At 38.1% G+C, this 24,210-nt stretch overlaps 1 protein-coding gene across 3 annotated transcripts in view; it reads right to left on the reverse strand.

Annotated features, from left to right (window-relative positions):
- Positions 1-24,210, reverse strand: part of ACSS3 (acyl-CoA synthetase short chain family member 3) — a 167,700-nt gene that overhangs the window by 112,119 nt on the left and 31,371 nt on the right. For all 3 annotated transcript variants that reach the window (XR_006886145.1, XM_046646347.1, XM_046646348.1), the window contains exon 2: positions 16,102-16,246. Coding sequence is in view for 2 of the 3 variants with exons in the window: in XM_046646347.1 (XP_046502303.1) it covers positions 16,102-16,246 (145 nt within the window). In the remaining variant the exon portion in view is untranslated. The remainder of the gene's footprint in view (positions 1-16,101; positions 16,247-24,210) is intronic.

The raw sequence follows: 24,210 nt of genomic DNA on the forward strand, positions 1-24,210 counted from the left end.
GTGTCCTCAAGTTGATTTTGACTCCTAGGGACCCTGTGCACAACAGAGCAGGACCCTGCCTGGTCTTTTTGTGCCATCGTCTCACATTTCGGTGCGATATCAGACAACGCTGTGCTATTGTTCATAGGGTTTTCATGGCCAATTCTTTCAGAAGTATTGCCAGGTCCTTCTTCCTACTCTGTCTTAGTCCGGAAGCTCCACTGAAACCTGTCCACCATGGGTGACTCTGCAAGTATTTGAAATGCCAGTGGCATAGCTTTCAGCATCACAGCAACACACAGTAGCCACAGTACGATACCCCACAGAACGGTGGTGAGGTTCCCTGACTGGGAAACCAACGTGGGCCACAGCAGTGAGAGTATTGAATCTTAACCACTAGACCACCAGGGCTGGCTTATGATACTAGACTAAGTCAATTTAATTATGAGATAGGCCTTTAACAGCAGCACAGTAGAGGTGATGTTATTAAAAGAAGAAAAATCTTTCCTCAAAAGATAAAAGCGGAGGCTGGCCTGGTGGTGCAGCAGTTAAGTTCACATGCTCTGCTTCAGCGCCCCGGGGTTCATGGGTTCAGATCCCAGGCATGGGCCCACACACCACTCCTCAAGCCGTGCTGTGGCAGCATCCCACACATAAAATAGAGGAAGACTGGCACAAATGTTAAGTCAGGGACAATCTTTCTCAAGCAAAAAAGAAAGGCTGGCAATAGATGTTAGCTCAGGGCCAATCTTCCTCACTAAAAAATAAAAGATAAAAGTGTACCACTTATGTTCAAGACTAAAATTTATTATTGCTATCTAAAACACAGAGGAATATATATTTTGTATTTAAAAATGGAATTATATTAAGTTGTAGAAGAAAAGCTATAAAATGTTATGTTCAAAACAGTTATTTGACAGTGGACTACTAACACATTTCTTCTCAAAAAATTTTCTCCAAATTACTTTTACTCCAAAAGTAAACAACGTTACTCAGAATAATCATTTTTCTCGTTTCCATTTTCTTCACAAGTGGGTTTCAATCAATATTTGGTCATTTTAAGACTGTGTACTTGCAAGCAAAGTGAAATGGAGAATCCTGTAATCCATTTAGTTCAGGCTTAAAATAACCACAATTTCAATAATCTGTGTGCTTTGAAGACTAATGTGGTTTTCAGACCATTTTTCACAGAAAATTAGTTCAATCCTTTAATTTTCTATGCATATGTGCTCATAGGCTCGATAAGGAATGTGCCATTCCATTTATTTAAGATTCACATGTTGTGATTTACAAATAGATCATCAGAGTTTATCACATCTTTAAAAGGACAGATTATTAATTTTAAAATAGTACTTCTATTTAACAGTCGGGTCACTGTTGACAGAGAAAACAATCCTACATCAAGGAGAAGTCCAAGGTCCAAAAGAATGGAAAATAGAATTGATGCCTACCATTAACACAAGACATGACTACCATGCGTGTAATAAAAGGGAAATAAAGTACATAGAAAAGAATAACTAATGCTTGCCTCCACTTTTTACCATTTGAACGTTTTTCCTCTCTAGGCATTAACGGTTAACGAATAATGACTTCCTCCTGCTTTCACTCATTCGATAGTCTCTGCCGAAGTTACCAATCCTCATGGCATTTGCTATTTGGATGAGGCACTTGCCTGAGAAAGTAAAGGCATTCAGAATGGACAGAGCAAGAATTCAGGGTGAATGTGGCTGTTAGATGGGCTGGAAAGGTGAAAAGAAATTCATCACATATCACTTGGAACCTTATTGAGCCCTGTTAAGTTGAACTTATCCTAAAAACAATGAGTAATAATTCAAAAGTGTTGTCTTCTTTAGAAATAGGCACTTCCCAAATTCTTACAATGCAATGATTACTGCATGAACTAGGATTATAACGATGGGAATAAAAACAAATGAAAGATTGAGAAACAGTGTAGACTGCACAGGGATTGATGATTGATGGATGCAAGGAAGTAGTGGGAGGAAGGAAAGGTCAAGAACAGGTCCAGATTGTTGGTTTTAGCAACTGGTTGGAAAGTGATGCCATTCACAGAGATGGAAAACACAGGAGGAAAAGTTGGTGTCAACATGTTTAAACCTGAGATGCAAGTGGGACAATCAAGTGGAGATATTTACTCAGCAGCCCTATATATGATCTGAATGTGAGGAGAAAGATGTGGACTGGTGATGCAGAATTGGTAATAATCAGTGGTGTCACTGCGAGTAAACATCATCTATATGGTAAGAGAAGCCATTGAAGCAGATGTAATCACCCACAGAGGGTGTGTAAAGTGAAAAGAGAAGCTGGCCAAGAAGAGCTAGACAGTGAAGTGATGGACAGAGAAAGCAGCACCCAATAACGAGAGTCAGAATGAGAGGAGAGTCAAAATGGCCGACAACGTAGAAGAAAATGAAGGCAGGATGGTACGGTGGAAGTGAGTAAAGAGAGAGTGGTCAAGAATGTTAGATGTGATGAAGAGATGAAGTAAAATATTGAATGTCCATTGGAATTAACAATAAGAGCATATTAATTACCTTAGCTCAGGCAATTTCAGAGGCAGTAGCATATTTTTGAGGATTTGGGAAAAGTGCATGGTAAGGAAGTAGGAGAAGGGAAATGTAGACAATTATTTAAAAGTTAACCTGTGAAAGAAAATAGGAAACTAGCCAATAGCAGCAGAAAGATTTAAGTATGGTTTTAAGAGAAAGAGCCAGCAGTGATACAGGTATGAGAGAGGACAACAGAGGGAAAACCCTGAAAAGAGTTGAGGAATGACTTCAGGGCGACAAAGAAGGATTGGCCTCCACTGCAAAGTGAGGGAAAGAGAAAACAATGGGTGTGGATACAGGCGAGTCTGTAGGTCAGCACCGGACAGTTTCCATCAGGGTTCCTTGGTTTGAATCGATGTTCCCTGTTAAGCTTGAGGCACGGAGGTGGGAAGGTCGAACGGTTACAATAACTTTTGAGAGAGAAGACAAAACTTATTAAAGAAATGCTAAAGAAGAAAATAAATAAAATGCAGCATTGAAGTCTCAATAGATGCTGGAGACCATGAATCTACAGTAAACCCATTTTTGTAGCTATGTGATTTTCCTCCAACAGGATTCAACACATTAGATACAGGAAGGAAGACAGTAAATAATTGGATTGATCCGTGTCTAGAGCTCTGCCACAGAGGTCAGATGGAACAACACTGTGAAGACAGGTAAGGATATTAGCAAGAGAGTTGTGGTGTTAACCTAAAGAATCTAACCAGGCTAGCAGAGAGGTGAAAACAGAAGAGACCCTCAGGTAGTGACCACACAGTCAAAACCATTTGAAACCATGGTATTTAAATGGATATTGTGTCTAAAAATGCAAACTGTCTGAAAATGTGGTTTTCTTACATTGCATAAGAATACCAGAGGTTTAAAATAGATGCTCTGAAAGTGAGGAGCCCCAATTTAAACACGTTCTTTCCCCCTTCCCCACCTTCCATCTACCAAAAAAGCCAAACCCCAGGGCTCCCTCATGCATCTGTTTCCAGCTGATTTTCAGTGTCCTTTGTCCTTGTGAAATTACATCTACGATGTCCCCCTTTCCCTCCACTGTTCACCCCATCGTTCGCTTATCCCACCTTGGGTAGTCTCTTTCTCACAGACCACCTCCACTTGCCTCCTCCACAGCAATGTGTCAGCCGCTACAACCCTTTAACATAGTCAGAAAGACCTCTCAAAACTTCCTCATTGGCCTCTATCTATCTCTATACTTTCCTCTAATTGAACTGCTTTTCTCTAGCATCAATATTTCCAATAATTTTAAATTTGTACTCATTTTATTTCCCTCCCTTAATTATGAATATGGCAAGAATATTGACTTTATTATTTTTCACTGCTAATGTGCTGTATTTCAGCTGTATTATGCGTTAGGCACTTTGGTGGCTAGGTTGGAACCAAAGCAGCACTCAGAAAAGTACCATTCATAGAAATATATGGAGAAACACAGCACAAATTCCAATTACAGAGTTCTCAAATGAATTTTTAAAACACAGCTTAATTCAAAGTTGATTACTTTCTGTATGTTTCCTAGAGTGTTTCTAAAGAAAATATTCCAAGTCCTGAAGCAAGTTTTATTACATTTTTAAAAATATAACCCACCCGGACTAAAATGAAACAGAAAATTCAACTATTAGAGAAGTCATTTTTCACAATTTTGCATTCACATATCTTTCTTTATATAGATATTATAAAAATTCTAGCATAATGTGGTTAACATACAAATTTTTCCAAATTTATGTTTAAAATGGTACAGAATCTATTACTCACTATTAATAAAGAACATACAATTCAATACAAACTATATGTCATCTAGATATGGCTATATTCCTCCAATGAACATAAAAGGCTGAGATAGTAATTATTGCCCTACATGTTTGTTTATACAGTGATAAACAAGCAAAATGTGAAACAGAGTTATCAGCTTAAAGCAATTACTCTGCGGCTGCTATAAACACTACATTAAATGGCTAATAGAAAATATTATTTTTTAAGTAACATTAACTCATGCTGTCAATTAAAGTCAGATTCCTTTCTCTCGATCTAATAAATTGTGTAATATATGTTTCTCAAACTGGGGTCTGTGAACAGAGTCTCAGAGTCCATGAGTTCTCTGAAAATTTTTAAACTTTGGGTTTTAATTTTGATGACAATTTAAAAAAATTAATAGAGTATATTCTGGATTATTTGAGCACTCGTGCAATTTCACTATATTTATTTGTATTTGTTTTTATAATCTGATTTATATTAAGTAAAGGCCAGATGATGACATGGTGCGTTGTATAAGAAAAGGCTTTATGGAAGTTCGGGTACTACTATGTGACAAGAGAACTGAGGCATCACAGGGAACATGCTCCCCAACTCAAAGGACCCAGAGCCACAGCACTCAAAACCATAGGCACTTGGCAATCAGTCACTCAGTTCCAGTAAACATCACTCACTATGTGAAATTAAGTGTCAATTTGAGCTTGACTGAGTTTGCAGACTTGCTTTCATCCTGTTTATAAATCAGATATGGCTTTATATATGTATTAAGCTGTAAAGAGAAGATATTAAGTAACCTAGCTTTAATTGTACGTAAAAATAAAAATAATTTAAGTCAATTCAAAAAGTATGTAAGAATGTTCTTTTACAAAGTGTTTGTATGTTTCACAATTTTGAGAGAAAAAAATGGTTTCTTTGATTTTTTTTTTTCTCATAAAGAAAGGCAAATATAAAAGGCACAAGAGAGGTCAACAGAAACCTTGCATCATTTAGATCAATTCTGTAGTGATTATTTAATCAAAGCTTTAATTAAACAAACACCTTGGCATTTTTACAGACAGTACCTAAAACATGACAACTTCTCTGGGTACACCACCCACACTTCCCAGCATCAGGCTATGTTCTTGTTACCTTTTACAGTTTTCTTGGTCAATACATCCTAAAAGTCAATCGCCGTATAGGAAAGGCTCATAGAGAACTTGCTAAATACCCCAGGAATGGTGCAATGACATGAGAGCATTGCAATAGTTGGATCTGCTCCAATAGCATTAACATCACTCAACAAAAGGAGCCATATATAGTTTTACGAAGTGAAAAATTCACAAATGTAATGCATACACTAATAACTAATAAAGAAAGCAAACACAGATCACATATGCCAAGAATTTACTATAAATATACATAAATATATCAAATTTCCCATAAAATCTATATATAATAAAGTTAACATAATTCAGCTTTGTAATGAAAACAATATTAAATCAAGTATGGCATGAGTAATCGAACAATCAATTTTGCCAAGATCTCTAATCTTGACAATAATTCTATTAAAAGCAACTTTCTGTTGATTTATTCAAATTTATTTTACTTAGCTATTACAAATACGAGCATGAAACTGCCAAATGAATTTAAATAATGTTAATAGCATCGTTTCCAGATCTACATATTTATTGACTTCGAAAAGTCTTACATGAAAAATATTTTGTTTCATACACTCAAAATATGATTCTATCCTCTTTATTTGCATCACTGAAGTCACTCAATGTCTTCAATTTATGTTACTTAGCTTTATCCTCTACTTCCTATGAAAATTGCATCAGGTCAAATGATTTCATAGTTTCGTACATTAATTACTGAAGGTCAGAAATTGAAAGTTGTTGATGTGTTCAGCTGTCCTAAAATTGCTGACTTACATAACAGGTGCAGGTGCTAGTCAACAGAAGAAAGAAAAATTGTTACCAATTCATCACAGTTCCACCTGTAGGAAATTTTCTTTCTTTTTCTAGCCTGTTCTTCCCTGAAGTTAGCCTCGGCCTGTCTCCCTCCTGTACTCTTTGACTGTCTATTTTGTTTCCCATTTCATTCATCTTGTAGACCTAGAATTTAGGCGGGCGAAGGCATTCAGTTTTGTCTTCTGGGTGCACACCTCCATCATGAAGGATGGCCGATGCAACTCTTGAATGTATCTGCTGCAGACCTTTGGAGACAGCTGTAGGGAGACCAACTATGTGCAGGGTGCATATTTCTGTCTTTCTTTTATGACCCAGCTAATGCATCACTTCCACAGCAAAGCCTTCTCTGACCTGCTAGGGCCAGGTTGGTCCCTTCTTCCTCTGTGCTACAAATGCACAAAGCTTTATTGTTATTTTATCACACAATTGATTTCGTGTTTTTCTCACCAAGCAAACTATGAACTCCCTGAATGCATGAATCATGTCTTATTCATCTTTCTGACACAACTGCCTAATACAGTAAATGATACACAATAAGCGTTCAATTTACATGTGAGGAGGACATCATTGAAGTTGTCCTCCTTCTCCATCTTTAGTATGCCACCGATAAGGCTATTTTCAGCTATTATTCACTTCCCTGAACTCATTATTTATTGACATTAACAGGTTACAATTATTTACGTATAAGATCTGGTATTCATTCTGTTTATGAAATGAAACAGTATTGTAGAAACTCCTAATTGCCCATCAAAATCCATCCAGCCACACTACACTTTCCAGCTTTCCTTGCAGCTGATCACCAAATGGAATGTGATGGAATGTTCGAGGAGGTCATATATGACATTTCTGGGTATGGGCCTTAAAACATAGCATGTCTGATCTTCCACATCCTCTTCCACCATCCCAAGAGTTGGGCACATGTGCCTCTGCCTCAGCTTCAACGATGCAGATGAGGCCAATAAACCAGAGGATGAAAGCGCGATAAGATTTAATCTAGGTCTTGCCAAAGTGAACCTCATCATCTTCTGATGAGAAATGCATTTCTTAAAATTTAAGCCACTGTATTATTGGATATCTTTGTTTTAGCAGCTTTGTCCTCAACCTAAAATTGAAAAGATTTTTTGAAAAATATTATGTCAAGTATCAGATAAATTTTTAACGATGAAAATCATCCAAATAGTTTTTTCATGCAATATAACTCAACGAAAGAAAACTAAAACATTTATGACACATAGTCTTCTTAGGATTCTACTTGAAAATTATACAGAAATCCTCCCTTTGGGTGCTACATAAAAACATCTCAAAAGATGTGGAGCAAGCAGGACATTTACAGGTGGCTGCTTTGTAATACAATCAGACTTCTTTCAAATCCAGTAGGTGTAGCCAGAGATCCAAAATGAGACACATATATGGAACAGTTTCCAGAATCCTATGGCACAAACCATATCTGATCTTTTAACTGCCCAAATGCAAGGAATGCTGCTATGTTGAGGGGATTTCAGCTAAGTGGTGCCTATTCATTTCTCTCCTGGACCACGTGTCATCTCCAGATTTCCAATCTTGCCCACTATTCTCTCTTCTTCAGAGAAGCCAAAGTGATTCCTTTAACAATATGGAGCTTCCCACCATACTTTGAATAAACTATAATCTCTGCCGTGGTCTGCAAGATCCCACATAACCTGACTGCTGGACAGTCCCCCAACCTCACATTCTACCACCGTCCTTTCACCACCCGCCTCTTGGCTCTCCCCAGTGGTTTAGGTCTATTCTCAGTTAGGGCGTCTCCCTCATAGGATTTTCATTCAAATGTTCACATGGCACATGGTGCTCTCCAAGTCTTTAGTTGGGTCTATGTCACTGGTCATCTTCTCAGTGGCCAGTAGTTTTCCCTGACAAACCTATCTAAAATGGCAGCTCAGGTCACTCTCTGCCTCATATTTTTCTTCACTTACATTGTATTATCTTTTTATTCATAACATATCTCCCCGGTTAGAATGCAATTTTCCTGCAGGCAAACACTGTATCATTCCCTCCTGTGACCCATGGTGTCCAATGCAGCGCCAAGTAGATATTAGGTGTCCTAAGTATGTTTTGAATGAATAAATAAATACATTTGGCCCCATCATTCCAGTCCAAGAAAATAAATACAAAGCAGATAGTCTACAATTTTGTTGAGTTAACCTTCAAAAAGGTCAGCATTTAACCAATTCAAGATAAGAAAATCATCTAATAAGAACCTAACAATGAATGATAAAAATAAATTCATTAAGCAGAATAAAAACCATAGACCAGATCTCCAGGTTTTCAAACTGGCCAAGTAAGGTAAATATTCTAGGCAGAGCTTCAGACAAGGCAGGATGCAAACCATCACAGCCAGGCAACACATTTAAACAAAAAAGATTCGATTCTCATCCTATTAAAAAATAAAGATTCCTCAATGTGAAAAAAATCACAATGTGGAGGAGACAAGTGATATTTTTGGAAATAATTATTTCTCTTAGACAAGAATTTTCTTTACTTTTTAATGAACAAGTTCTTGAATGTTCATGAACTCATTCAGTATATACTCTGGGCCTATGTTACAGGGCCTGTGTTAGGCACTGTGTATGTTATAAAAGTAAATAAATAAAATATTAGCCCTATCTTCAAGGAGACTTTACTCCGGTCAGGAGGTAGACCAACAAGCAGGTACATTAATAATGTAGTAACTACTCAGTAATAGAAAAACCAAAAATGTACCAGTGATAGAGAAAGGCATGAGTAAAGTGTTCTGGACTTCAAAGCATGGTGGAATAACCTTTGGCATGGAGGGAAGAACAAAGCGAGTTTACACTTCAAACAGTAATCCTGATTTCAAAAACAATATAATCTCTCTAAAAATCTGACTGAGAAAATTCAAAGGGGTTGCTTGTACTGTTGCTACTTTGGGTTGATCTAATAATTATCTTTAGACATTTTTAGTTTTGAAAACATGGCTCTAAACATGGCAAAAAGGAAGCTAGGAAATACATGTTGCTTTCTCATTTAATTTATTGCTATATTATTTATTAAATTGATCTAATACTTATTTTCTTTATATGGAATACTCTCAGAATCTAACTTTAATTTTATTAAGTTTAAATGTTATTTAAAACAAAGTTCCAATTAGAATTTTGATAAAAATGTGAATCAGTAGTTGGAATCTACTCATCTTTAATTTCAAATAAAATACAAGTATTTCTGCTAAAATACACTATATAACTTTGCATTATACAAAATAGCTCACAAAAATAATGAAGCTGATGGGAAAATGAGCTTGAGCCAGACCACTTAAAATCAATGTAACCAGATCTTTCAACATTAATAAAAGTACCAATACGGCATCATCTTCAGTAGATCATTTATAGCCTATACACTGGGGCTTATGCTTCCTGCTGTAAGATAGTCTACTGGAGGGCAGTTGCTTCCAAATTTCCTTCCAAAGGATGACTAGTCGAGACTACAGAGTATAGACTTTATCACTAATTATTTTTAAAATATACGAGAATGTCTTCTCAGCTTTTGATTCTTAAAACCACTTAATTTATCAACACTTGCACTAAAGGATCTTCATCACTTTTTTCTTAAGGTTTTGAGATATTGACAAAGTATTCTCTAATTGTCAGAAAGTCTTCCTGCAAGCTTGCTAACACGGTAACAATCCAATAGAAAATGAATGGGCAAAAGATTTGAATGGACACTTCAGAAAAGTAGAACAAATGGCCGATAAGCACAGGGAAAGAAGCTCAACTTCACTAATCATCAGGGAAAAGCAAATTAAAACCACAGTGCAATATCATGACACATTCACCAGAGAGGCCAAAATTAAAAAGACCTGAGATTCTCAATACCAAGTGTTGACAACCAGCATTGTCATATACAACAAGTTGGAAACTAAATTGGTACAACCACTCTGGAAAATTGTTTGGTACAAGTACATACCCCATGAACCAGTCATCTCACTCCTAAGCACATCCCCAACACAAATGCATACATATTGTCACCAAAATTTATGCACAAAAATATTTATAGTAGCATTATTTATAACAGCCCAAAACTAGTCATAAGCCAAATGACTAAACCATAACCTCTTGCAATGAAATGAAAGAAACTCATAAATAAAAAGTTGAGTGAAAAAAGCCAGACACAAAAGAGTACATTCTATTATTCAATTTATACTAAGTTTCAAAAGCAGGTAAACCTCATCATGGATGGTGTTTAGATGTCTGGATACAATCAGTAAGGGCTGGGGGAGAAATGACCAAAGGGAAGCATCATAAGGACTTCTAAGGGACTGGGAATGTTCTGTCTCCGGTTGCATGACAGATCTGGTGATATGGGTGTGCTCTATTTGTGAAAATCTAATAAGCTTTACACTTATGATGCACCAATCTGAAAGTATATTACATTTCAATGAAAGTTTTAAAAAATTTCAAGCTAGAAGAAAACATACTCGAGCCACAGTAAATTCAATCTCATACCATCATCATTCACCTATTTACCAAACATGGAAAAGGTAATTTACCTTACAGAGATACACTTTTTAGCAGAGCTGACTGCAGCATAAACGAAGTTTTTATTGCTTATTTAGGAAGTTTAAGGAAGGAAAACTGATCATAGGCACTGTCGTGTCCTTTCCCCTCAACAAAGCGACCACCAGCAAGGTTGAATTTTGGCATCGTTAGGTTTTTCTGTTTTAGGTTTTTGCTTAAGGAAATACAGATGACATGACAAAGGAATATCATATTATCTTACCCTGACATATTTCTGAGAAGATGAAATTCACATGTTGAAGAGAGGATCCTAAAGGGCAGAGGTTAGAAGGAGGACTTGTCACGGGACATGGCCCTTGATTTCAGAGTAATTTTCTCCTCTAAATTATTCAGCCTTCATAATGACAACCACTGCCATAATTATATTTCAAAAATTACCTTTGATAGAGATAATAGACACTTCCAGTTTGAATTAAATCAGGAAAATTTAGCACACACTGGGTTTCATCAGTTTTCCCTGCAAACACATATTCATGAAAATTTCTCACATGCCCTTTAGTGGTCACATTCTTATTTAGCAAACAAATACATAAAAGTTCACAATTATTTGAACATAAAAAAAGCCACACACAGAAGTAAATTCAAAGTAAAATCAGAGATGGAGAAAATAAATTCAATGTAGGAGTTTCTAAAATTGATCAACACTATATATAATATATACATATACATACAAACATAAACTCTCACGTACATCCCTTTTATTTCACTGAGGTTTGATATAACTACTAACTTGAAAAGAGCTAAGAAGAAAGGGACACAATAAATCCACATCTGTCTCCTGGAATGCAGATGTTCTGAGCTGTAAGTGTGGGAAATTCAAGGAGGAAAGTCTCCTTGAACTACCAAGCCAAATATAAATAGGCTAAAATTCTTCACAGATAGTAAGAAATTAGAATTTACTTGGAAAGAAGATAAAGTTCTATTACTGATACGAGGTAAAGATAAGTTCCTACAATGAAGAAGCGAGAGTCACTTAGAAATTTCAAATAGTATTTCATTCCTCATCATTCAACAGGTGTTTACTATGTACCAATCACTGTTCTGTGAACAAAACAAAAATTCCTGCCCTCACGGAACTTCCAATCAAGAAGAGGCGACAACACTACAGAAGACAGATTAAAATATAGAGAGAGAGAGACACAATGGTCCTAAGCAATAAATGGCTGAATTAAAAGAAAGAAACGAGGAGTTGAAAGTGGTGTGGATGGGAACATTGGTACTTAATATGGCCAGGGAAGATCTCCCTGAGAAAACAGCATCCACCTTCCATGAACCAGAAGATATCTGAAAGAAAAACTTCCAAGCAGAGGGTAGGCAAGTACAAAGCTCTCAGGTGGGCAGTGGGCCAAGTCAGGAGGGTGGCCCGCAGGAGGCAAGGCTGGGTGTGCAGAGCAGTGCAGTGGGCCGTGGACTAGGCCACAGGAGCCAGATCACACAGAACCACAGGTCACAGGGAGGACCAGCTCTTGTTCTTTTCTTTCCACTGCCCTCAGGATAAAGTACAATCCTAGTGTGGCAAGCAGAGTGCTCTGAGTCTGGCTCCGGAAGCCCTAGCTCCCTAACCACTTGTGCTGTGCTTTATGTGAGCCCACGCAGAGGCACTAGTGCTCTCTTCCCTCCGTATTCTCGCACATACCATTCCCTCCGTCTGCAGGACCCTGCTCCCCACTGCTTTGCCCTTCCCACTTTTGGTCATTTGGGCTAGTTTTAGGCACTGACTCTTCCGGAGAGCCTTCCTATGCCCTATGGCCGAGTTGGGTGCCTTCCCATGTGTTCCCACAGAATACAAACTACCCTCTATTGTAACCTTTACTGTGTTTACATGGTTTCATTAGCTCCTTAAAAATAGAGAATGGGTCCATTCACCTTGTAGCTCTTGTTCCTAACAGGGTTTGGCATACACAGTAAATAATTGTTGATTGAGTGATGAATCTTAAACCAAGCTCAAATCTCTCTAGAAAAATCTTACTAAAGAGTTATTTAAGCTATCAGATCCACATAATAGATAACCGTTTTGCAAAAGCCCTACTTCTGAATCATTCTATAAAATCTTCAGATCCTTCATGTCACTGAAACGATTTAACCCAAAATTTGTTGGTTCACTAATTGAATAAGAAATGCTAACTAACTTAATCAAGTTCTACCTAGCCGGAAACTCCCAGCAGAAACAAGACCGGGGAGATTAAAACAAGAACAAAGGCCTTTCTTTTTGTTTGTCCTCAATGGCATTATCCATTCAATCTTTCTTTCTCTGTCTTCTCTACCTAATAAAAGAAAGGCCACCGGGAACCAGGAGCAGGTAATCTACGTGGAGCACAATGCCTCACTCTTCCCTAACAGTACTTCCTTTAGTACTTGAGAGAAGAGAAGCCTGGGGAATCAGACGCTGTCAGTAGGTGAGAGAAACAGCCATTTTAAGTACTTTGATGTCAAGCTAAACTGAAACCAATGAACCAGTACAAACCTCAAAAGGCTCTAAGAGTCTAGGCTCAAGATGAGTTCACAGAAAAGCTTCTGAGCAAAATGGGTGCATATTTATCATATACAATATAATTAACTAAAAACAAAACAACAGAAAATGAGCATAGCAGCAATCCTTATTTAACTCTTCTTATTTTAGATCCCTCTAAAGCTTTTTCTTTGACTCTGATGTTTGCTTATGTATCAAATTCAGTTTGTTGATATAGACAATATTTTTACAATATATAAATAAGCTTCCTAATCTGGCCTTTATGTTAGTAAAATAAGACTGTGGCGATTTGCCCAAAACATATGAACAAGCATTTAATCATAGACTAAAACTCATCTAAAAGCTGAAAATGCAAACCTAAAATAAAACACAGAATAGAACAGGTTATTAGGAAATTTATGTTCTTATAATAAAACATGGCCTCAGATGAATGACAAGGTCATTTGGTGACAGAGTGTCTTCCCTCCTCAGCCCTGATGTGAGTTCTGTCTCTGTACAATTCATTCTTAAAATACCCAGTTCCCACTGTCAGACCAATACCCAACAGTATATTTGCGACATTCTTTGGTTTTTTCTGTCTTGGTCTGCCCAGCATTTGACCTCCTTTCTTATTAGACTGAAATTTCCCTAGCAGGAGTCCTACAGGGAGCCAGGGTCCCAATTCCTTCCTTAAAATCAAAAGAGGACAAGATATTTCCTCCCTACTGCCTGGTACGTTAAGCATTTAACCTAAATTTGGTCAACTAGATGCTCCTACTCCGTCAGTCTAGAAGGAGAATGATGCAAGTCAGCAGGTCCAGTTATCAGACAGTGTGCTGGTTCTCCTTGACTTCATCAATGCCCCTTCTCTCTTGGGGTGCACCATTTCTCTGAGCCTGGTTCTTCAGTCCTCTCTTTTCATAAATTCCTCTTGCATTTAAATCAGCAGAAGCTGGGATTTGTTGCTACAACCAGACTGACACCCAGTCTTGGCACAACTAGCTTAAGCCTTGTCCCTTGATTGTTTGCAGGAATTTAGGATTGGCATGTTCACTGATTTATCTCAGCTGCCTTTCTTGAAATCTTTTGGAAAGCTAAACAGGAATATTGCTGATGCAAACAGATATAATTTCAGAGAGTCAGGGAGAGTTGACCAAAGTTTCTAAAAATCTAAAGGAAACCCTAAATAGGTTAAAAAAAACAAAACAAAAAAAAAGAGAATGGGATTCAAACAGCTTTAATTTAAAAGCAAATATTTCCAAACCCTAGTGTGAGAGACTCTGCTCGCCCAGTAGTTCTCAACTAGCAGCAATTTTGCCAAACAGGGGACATTTGGCAATGTGTGGAGAAATTTTCGGTCACCACAACTAGGGGAGGGGCGCTACTGGCATCTAACGGGTAGAGGCCAGGAATGCTGCTAAATATTCTACAAAGGACATAACAGCAGCCCACAACACAGAATTCTCTGGCTTGAAACGTCAACAGTGTCAAGGTTGAGAAACCCTGCCCCTCACTACTGTCACCCTTTAAATCTTATATAAATAAATGCTCCACGGAGCTAGGATAACTCTCCCACAGCCCACAATACCCAAATACTTTTATAATTACTTCTGAACCCTCATTTATACTGTAATGTTAAAAGAAGAAAATCTCCTGACTCATCTGTCAACATCATCATTCACCTAAGAACCTCACAGTCAGGAAAGAACTAAAAAAGAGCAAATAAGGGAAAGGAACAAGCATGTGCAAAGAGCTGTGAAGGGCCAGGAGTGTCTGAGGGCTTGACAGGACATCCCGGGTAAAAAGGAGGTGTGTCCATGGCCAAGAAGGTCAGGAAATGAAGCTTGGAGGGATGCTGTGATCAGACTCCAAAAGGTCTTATTCATCACAGGAGCCCAGATTTTACTCTCTGAATAATTCTAATTTTTAAAGAAAAGATTAAGTAGTTGTTTCTTAGGAAAAGACTGTTGTCACTTTAGGTGACAATCAAATATGAACAGAGCCTGGTAATAGGGAAGTTAGGAGACCACAGTCATGCACCTCATAATGATGTCTCAGTCAAGGATGGACAGTACTTGCGACGGTGGTCCCATAAGACCAGTACCATATAGCCTAGGGGTGTAGCAGACCATGCCATCTAGGTTTGTGTAAGTACACCCTATGATGTTTGCACAATGACAAAATTGCCTAACAATGCAATTCTCAGGACGTTCCCCCATCATTAAATGACATGGTGACATGTGACCTCGTTAAATGGCTGTACTTTGATAATACAAGAGGTGAAAAGTGGCTAGGCTAAGGTGATGGCAATGAGGACAGAAAGCAAAGGCCAGAAGAGGATTTAAACATATTCTTGGAGATTTGCTAACCTCTGCCTGTAAAAGGAGTATCTTCCAGTACTGTAAAATATAAATTTAAGGGATAAAAACCCCTTAAATAAGTTAACACACTTCTTTTTTTTTTAAAGATTTTATTTTTCCTTTTTCTCCCAAAGCCCCGTGGTACAAAGTTGTGTATTTTTTAGTTCTGGGTCCTTCTAGTTGTGGCATGTGGGACACCACCTCAGCATGGCTGGATGAGCGGTGCCACGTTTGCACCCAGGATTTGAACCGGTGAAACCCTGGGCCGCCAAAGCAGACCGAGAAAACTTAACCACTCAGCCACAGGGCCGCCCTGAGTTAACACGCTTCTATTTACAATGCACACCAAAAGAAAAACACAGTAACACGTCAATGAGTTAAGTGAATTAAATGAGCATACAATGAGAATGTATGCTATTTAAGCAATTTCTGTATGATTTTCAAATAGCACATGTGGAAAGTTTCTGCTATTACCTGCTCCAGGGCTTCTGTATAGGTAATCATTGCCTTAGTATTTGTAACAGGACTGTCATAGATGATAGCAATCTTATCTCCTTTACCATTTTCAATGTGACGATCAATGGCATTGTAACAAATGTTAAGCATTCCTTCCACAAACCTGAAAAAAAATTGGAAAGTAAAAGTGAATGTCTTTTCAAAATATATTGTTGCTTAACTAGCTTCCTATATCTCTAGTTTGGCAGAACTACCCTTAAAACAGTGTTTCCCCATGTGTGTTATGCCAGGTAATAATGGTCGTAAACTAGATATTTAAGATGGTACAGAGCGACATTTTTATTTTAATAGATGTGTATTTATTTTTATGTACATTAGAAAAAAATACACCTTGCACTTCAAGGCGACAACTTTGTGGATTTTATTGCTTAGGATGAAACTAGAGGATAAAGCATCAAAATAATCTACTTTATATGGATGAAATGAATTGTATGTAAGTGCAGCACAGACGCACTAGGCTGAGAGGGCAAACGGCAGATATAGAGCTGAAGTTTGGGTACCTGCTGTGAAAAGACCAACTTACTGGAAAATCAATTATTCCTTGAAAGAGCCACACATATATATTTGTTTCAATTAAATGTGACGCTTCCAATTTATAAAGAATAAACTCTTTTCTGTATATACGAGGTGCTTCATAATTTGAATAAAGAACGGACACACACATACAATTTTAATTTTAAAAAAGCCTTTGTAATTCAGAACTCTTCATCTCCTAATTGATCAATGCTTTCCTTTGCAAATAAAGATATAATGCAGATAGCTGGAGATAATTTTTAAGGAAATAAAGCTGGTTTTTCTGAAAGAAAAAGCTTCACTTTTGCCACTTTTTTTTTTTAGGATGAGGGGACTGGAATCAAATATACAGTACAGTAATGGTCCATTCATCCCAACATCAGACTAGCAAAAATTATAACAATGCAAAATTACAGGAAATAATATAACAGGAAATAATAACAGGAAAATAACGAAATAAAATAACAGGAAAAAATATTGACGCCACAAGAAAAAGTCCTTTTAAATAGCTGAGTATCACCTTCAAGTCTTCACTCAAAGAGCTGTGTGTGAAACGAAACGGGAAACGAAGAACAGCTATAGATACAGAGGCAGCATTCAGAAATAGCAGGTACAGAAGGCAGCAAGAGGAGCGATCCTTTAATCAGCATCAAACGAGCCTACACACTTCAATAACACTGAATACGACTACAGCACAGCACAAGGAGTCATTAATCTAATGATTCTGAATTGCCAAGTATGATAGGTTTGATGTTTGTTCAAAAACATCGTTTCTTCCCCAACCTCGACTTCCATCAACCATATTTTGTCTTTTCCCCTCGCCCCCAACTCCATGAGGGCAGAATACGCCCCTAGATTTGGGGCTCAGCCACATGATTTGGCTAATCAGCTGACGTGACGCAAGCAGAGGCTTGAAAGCACTTGCACGATAGGGCTTGCTCGTCTGCACCTCTACCTTCTCCAGGAGACGAGCCTCCAGGCATTCCTCCTCCTCAGCCTGGTACCCAGAACAAATATTCGCAGGGACGAGCGGAACTCCAAAGAAGTAGGGAGCCCAACCCAGCCAGATATATGTCTTGGAGCAATTTTCCAGTCATGCCTATCCTAGATCAGCTAATCCCATTACGACCTCCAGATACATGGAAATAATGCTAAATATCTCATAATTCAGAGAGTATTACAGTCAATTGATTTGCAGCATCATTGGGACCATAATTAACTAATACTCCAAGAAAAAGGTAAAGTTTGTTCAACATTTTGTGGCAGAAATAAAGATGTTTTAAAGAATTTCTAGATGTCTTATGGAATTTTCCCACAAAATATTTATTTGTATTTTTTGCTTCTGCTTTTGCCTCTGAAAAGCCGACTCATGGAAGATCAACTTGCTGGAACACTTCTTGATGATGTCATTATTCTCTCTCCCTTTATCTACAACTTCTACTCTACCACTCTTTGTGTTCAATATTTAATTATGCTCTCAACACTTCACCAAATTGGGAGCCCTCTCAATTCCGAAAACTCATGGAGAATTCACTTTATCATTTACCTTATTGTTCTCCTACCTCTTTGCCTGCTCCTTCTTAATGTCTGTTGGAGGAAGTCATGGAGAGGACATAAGCACCGGCTGACTCATGAGCTGGACCCAGGCAATCAGAAACTCCCCTGTCCTTGGAATGTACATCCCATCTACTATTCCCATACTAGCTGCCTTTTCAAGGACGCAGCCTTCAGAGAGTAAGGCGTCACTGAGACCAACTGGACTGAATACGTGCCTCAACACAGTTAAGGCCTCTATATAAACCTTTAAGATTCTAGTGGGTGGTTGCGGAGACCTACTCCTCTTGTGGCTGCTGAAGACAAGGCTCACACGTAATTTCCCTTTCTTATTAAATCTCCCACCTATCAATCTGGACTGATCTGCCTCTTTCTTCGGTTTCTCCTGGCCTTCTGTGTACCCAGGGCCAGTTTGTGAACCAACATCTTCCAAGAAATTTTCTTCCTTTGCCGAATCTTTAATCGACAGTGGTCCCTAAAACTCTATATCCATCCCTTTGCGCACTCTACATACGTTCCCTGGGTGATCACTACACTCCCATGCTTTCAAGCTCCATCTTTAGCTCCAGGCTTGATCTCCTTTCTGAGCTCCTTACCCTTACAGCCAATAGTCTGCAGGACATCTCTACTTGGAAAGAACAGTATGTCCAAAACTATTATCATTTTCAGCCCACATCTAACCCACAGCCCCATCCCAACTGCAAACTTGCCTTCCTCCTGTTTTCCATATTTCAAGGAACTACCTTGTACCCAGCGCAAGGTTTAGAAACCCAAAAGTTAGATTTTATCCCTCCTCTACAATCAGTTATATGTCACATCTGTCTCTGTAATTGCTTGGTTCTCTCATTGATAACCTGGGTTACAATTACTGCATCTTAATTAATGTCCCTGCCCTAGCCTTACCCCAACCTCTCAAGTCATCTTCCTATGCTACTAGAATGTCTTTCCTCAGTGTAAGTATTATTGTGTCAAATGGTGCTCAGAATCATGTAATACTTTTCCATAAAGTTCAGTATAGAAACTATCTATCTTTAGACGACATGCAAAACTCATTCACCTACACAGGTTCATTTGCCCTCATCAAACTTCCCACCTTCAGTTATATTGAGTTAGAAAATTTGCAATTCCTTGAATCCAGTCAGCAGCTGTTTCCGTGGCTGTCCTTCACCTTTATCACCACCTTCTCCCGAGCAGTTCCAAAGCCTTGTGCACATGTCTCTATCATAGTACTCATCCCATTGCATTAACAACTGGTCTACTTACTTCCATTTCCTTTATTATACTGTCATCTAAGAGCAGTTTGCTGTTAGTGCCATAGACTCAATTCTGACTCCTAGTGCCCCTGTGTACAGTGGAGGGGAACCCTGCCCAGCCTTTATGCGTCATCCTCTCCCCTTCCAGCTGTGTATCAGACAAGGCTCTGCTGCTATTCACAGGGTTTTCGTGGTTAATTTTCCCGGAAGTGAGTGCCCAGGTCCTTCTTCCTAGTGTGTCTTAGTCTGGAAGGTCTGCTGAAACCTGTCCACCCCATGGGGGACCCTGCTGATATCTGAAGTACCAATGGTGTAGCTTTCAGCATCACAGCAACATACAGTCGCCACAGTATGACAACAGACAAAGAGATGACATGGTTCTTTGATAGGGAAATGAGCACTGGCAGAGAGCAATGCATCGTAACCACCAGACCACCAGGACTGACTACCTAAGAACAGAGACTATGTCATATCCTTCTTGTAGTCCTAAGATCTACTATAGCCATTCTCATATATTAGGCACTCACTAAATATTTGGTAAATGAATGAATGAAAATATTAGTACATTTTCAAGAAACGTTGAATTTAGAATCCAGGTAGAGTTGCCAGGGTAGTTTTTAATACCTTATTATTATTTTTTTTTTTTTTGAGGAAGATTAGCCCTGAGCTAACTACTGCCAATCTTCCTCTTTTTGCTGGGGAAGACTGGCCCTGAGCTAACATCCATGCCCATCTTCCTCTACTTTATATGTGGGACGCCTACCACAGCATGGCTTTTTGCCAAGTGGTGCCATGTCCACACCCAGGATCCGAACTGGTGAACCCCAGGCAGATGAAGCAGAGTGTGCGAACTTAACCACTATGCCACTGGGTCAGCCCCTCTACTTCTTCATTGAGACTTTTTAAAAACTTTGCTTCAAGAATGTTCACAGTTGCTAGTTGAAGCATTTTTATGATGGCTGCTTTAAAGTCCTTGTCAGCCCACTAAGCTTCCTGGCTGAGAGAGGGAGGGTACTCATTATTGCTCCCCACGTGACCTCCACTGACAGTGAGAGGTGTAAGAGCCACCTTACCTCCTTACCTTAGCCAGAATTAATGTTCTAACTCCCCATATAACGTTTTCAGACAGCACCAGGAGAGGCGGCGATGTTTGGGGCACCTTGTTACAGCCTAGTAAGAGGAGTAGTCTAGGCTCTCCATCAGGTTTTTACTGGTGAGGATGGGATTGGAACCACAGTTTTTTCTGTGATGTTTGGCTAGATTAGGGTGGTTACTGTCTAAAAATCTTCTGTCTTGCTAGGCTGCCCTTCTTCTGTTTTTTTGTCCAGAGAGAGAAGGTTTTTGTTGGGGCTTTTTTTTCCCTGCACCCAGTAATGTTTCTGGGTTGCCAGCTTCTCCAGCACTCCATTGTAGGATATAGAAGGTGGAGAGAAAATCCCAGGAACTCATGACCATGCCATTCTTCATGTCCCAAAGCTCCTAGCTGGTTTGGTTTCTTCTACCTACCTTTTGGAGCCTTCTTCTTAAGCTGTACTTAACAGGATGAATAGGAGAAGTGCATTTTCTCCCTCTTGTCCTGAAACCAGAAGTCTCTAAATAATATCTATTGATCTCTTACTCTAGGCCAATATTGCACATGCATTTACTCATTTAATCAAAATACAACCTTACCGTAGGAGGTAGGTGCTATTATAAACCCCCTTTTACATACAAGGAGACTCATCTGACAGTACTCTGCTCAAGGCAGCCTGATTACAGAACCAAACCTTTAAACACCATGCAACACTACCTCTACAGACAATACTCGAAGAATTTTAGATTTTTTTTGATTGTTTGCAAATTTGAGAGAGTTTAACATTTAAATTACTAACACCTTAAGATTTTCTTTTTTAAGGGTACCCTTAAAGAACTTTAAAGAATTTTAAGAGTATTCTTTGAGGTAGGCAGGAAAAAAATTCAGAGAGAAGGGCCTGCAAATAATGTTAAGAGAGAAATGTTGCAGGAAATAAATTGGCATGGTTCCAGAAGGATTTACAGGTAATGAATATACCAATATAAACTGGCTCAATTTAAAGATTGGTTTACTGTAGAAGACCAGACCAAGTGACCCGCAAGGGGCCTCCCAGCTCAAAGATTTGATTACTGTACTATGACAAGATTCTTATTCCATTTTAAATCAAATCATTTCAGTAAAGTTCAATTGAATGTCTTCTGTGTGCTATATCTTCACTGGCCCTTTTAAATTGATGGGCAGGTTTTAAATGTTTGTCTCCCCAGATGATTAAAATAACTAATGCTCACTGTAGAAAACCGAGAAAATACAATTTCAAGTATCTTTTTTTCTATATGTAAATATTTTTCTTCTATGTTTAAGATTGCACTATGAATTTTTTCCAAGGGCCTGAAAAACTCTCAAAAAACATGTTTAATGATGGCATAATATTCCCTTCAATGGCTATTCAGTAATAAAGTTAATCCTGCATTGTTGTAAATTGCCTTTCACAATATTGTCATTATTTTAAATGATTCTGGGATGACGTTGTTTGTAGAGAAATATTAGTCACATTGTTTTTTATTACATTTGCAGGCTAGATTCCTACAGTCAAGCAGACACACACACACACTAAAATCAAATAATCAAATTGCTTTCTGGAAATATTGAATCAATTTATATTACCTTCAGCATTACCTGAAAGCTCATTTCATCACACTCTTCTAAACAGAGATTATTCTCAATCCTCTTCAATTTGAGAAGTGAAAAATAGTTTTAATTTTGGTTTCTTTGATCACTAGTATTAAGTACAATGTCCTACCAATTTTTAAAAGCTCTTTATATAGGACATTGAACTTTAGTCTGACATTGTTACAAGTTATTTTCTCAGTTTATTCACTAATTTTAATTCCTGGTGCTTCTTGAAATAGAAATATTTTCAATTTGTATATAGTCAAATAAACTTTCCCTTTCCTTTGCAAATTTTTCTAAGTATGCTATATGTATAATAATCTTACGTAAGATAGTTCATCCTACTCTCTTCTGGTTTCACTTTCTATATTGATCTCTTAAATGTGGCAATAATTTACTCATATATGTATTTAATATATGTAAAATGTATGTAATATCTGTTATATATTATATATGGCACATATGCATTGTATGATATGTGTGTATATGTATATATATATATATTATGATGAGGTAGTAAAATTATATTTGTTTAACAACAGTCCATTTTCCAAGCAGCATTTTTGACTAATCCTTACTGTGCTTATTCATTTGTGATGCTTCAATCTTCCCATATATATTAGTATTATATACTAATTATATATGTACTAATTAATTATATAATATATATATCTATCTCAGAGTCTTTGTCAGGGCCATATGGTTTCTAGATATAACCACTGGAGTGTTCTGTCAGTAGAGGTAGTGACTAGTTCTCTCTTTAAACTCAGTCAGCTTTTACTGATGTTGAAGAAAGAACAGAAAAATTTCATACTCTTTTTTCCTACCCATGCCGGCCCCGAATTCCTTCTGCAGAAAACTGCATGCAATTTGAATTTACCCCATAGTTTACCTGAATAACAGAACACAACATAAAACTAAAATGAAACTGATAGCAATAGTGGAAGCATTAGAAATGGTACTACCACCTGATCAGAACCGTGGCACATATAAAACAGACAGGAGCAGAAAGACTGCTAAATCCAGAAGCCAAGAGAAACATGGTAGATCCAAGTGTACTGATAATGAGGATTATTTTGGGTTGGTTACTTTTAAAAACTGCAGACAGGAAAGAAACTCTGAAAAGTAGAATTTGCTTACCCTTTGTTAAGAGACCTTTCCATTTGTAAAGGAAATCTCCATCTGTAAAGGTGTCTCCCTCTCTATACCAGGAGGAAGGGGGGATGACCTTATCTCTAAAAACTCTTAATGGGGAAGCATAGGACATCCTGACTTAATCCGATCTGATTCTTATCTAAAGTTATAGGACCACCCAATAACCAGACCCCACCTGCACTGATACCATTTTAAGGACTATTTTTTTACATAATCTTTCCTTTGTCTTATAAAGAGAGAACTCATGTACCTATGCCTAAATTTAGCCCTACCCTCAACCCATGTTTGCAGTTCTTTACTGCCCATGGGTCCTGTCCCCATGCTATTCCATACTATTCTCTGAATAAAAGAGCACTACTGCCAGACCTGAGAGTCCAAGAAATCTTTCTTTCGACTCCTTGAGTCACCGAGCCTGCATCATTGACACAGAAAAATTTCCATGACATGTTATATACTGTTAGGTGAAAATAAAAGAAAGAAAATAAAGGTGGAGAAAAACATAAACAATCATACCATAGAATGCATTCATGAGAAACCTATAAACCCTAAGCAGATAACACAAAGACACAACAAAAAAACTCTCTCAATAAAACTTTGACATAACTCCAAGATCAGTGGCAGGTAGGAATAAAGAAGGGGCCATTGGTGTTTAGATGGATAATTAAGACATAAGTGCCACACACACACACACACACACACACACACACCACACACACTTTTAGCAGCCTAGAGTCTAAGTTTCTGAAATAGGGAGAGTTTCTGCATGGATGATCCCCTAGGAGATTTAAGACCTGTAGAACGGGAACAAGGCTCTCTATAACTTCCAGGAGGCCTAGAAACCCTACATACCACTGCCACCTGGAAATCCCCTCTTCTCTCTCAAGCAATCATAGGAAGAAGGGCTGTAGT

Source organism: Equus quagga, chromosome 19 (genome assembly GCF_021613505.1).
Source record: "Equus quagga isolate Etosha38 chromosome 19, UCLA_HA_Equagga_1.0, whole genome shotgun sequence".
NCBI lineage: Eukaryota > Metazoa > Chordata > Mammalia > Perissodactyla > Equidae > Equus > Equus quagga.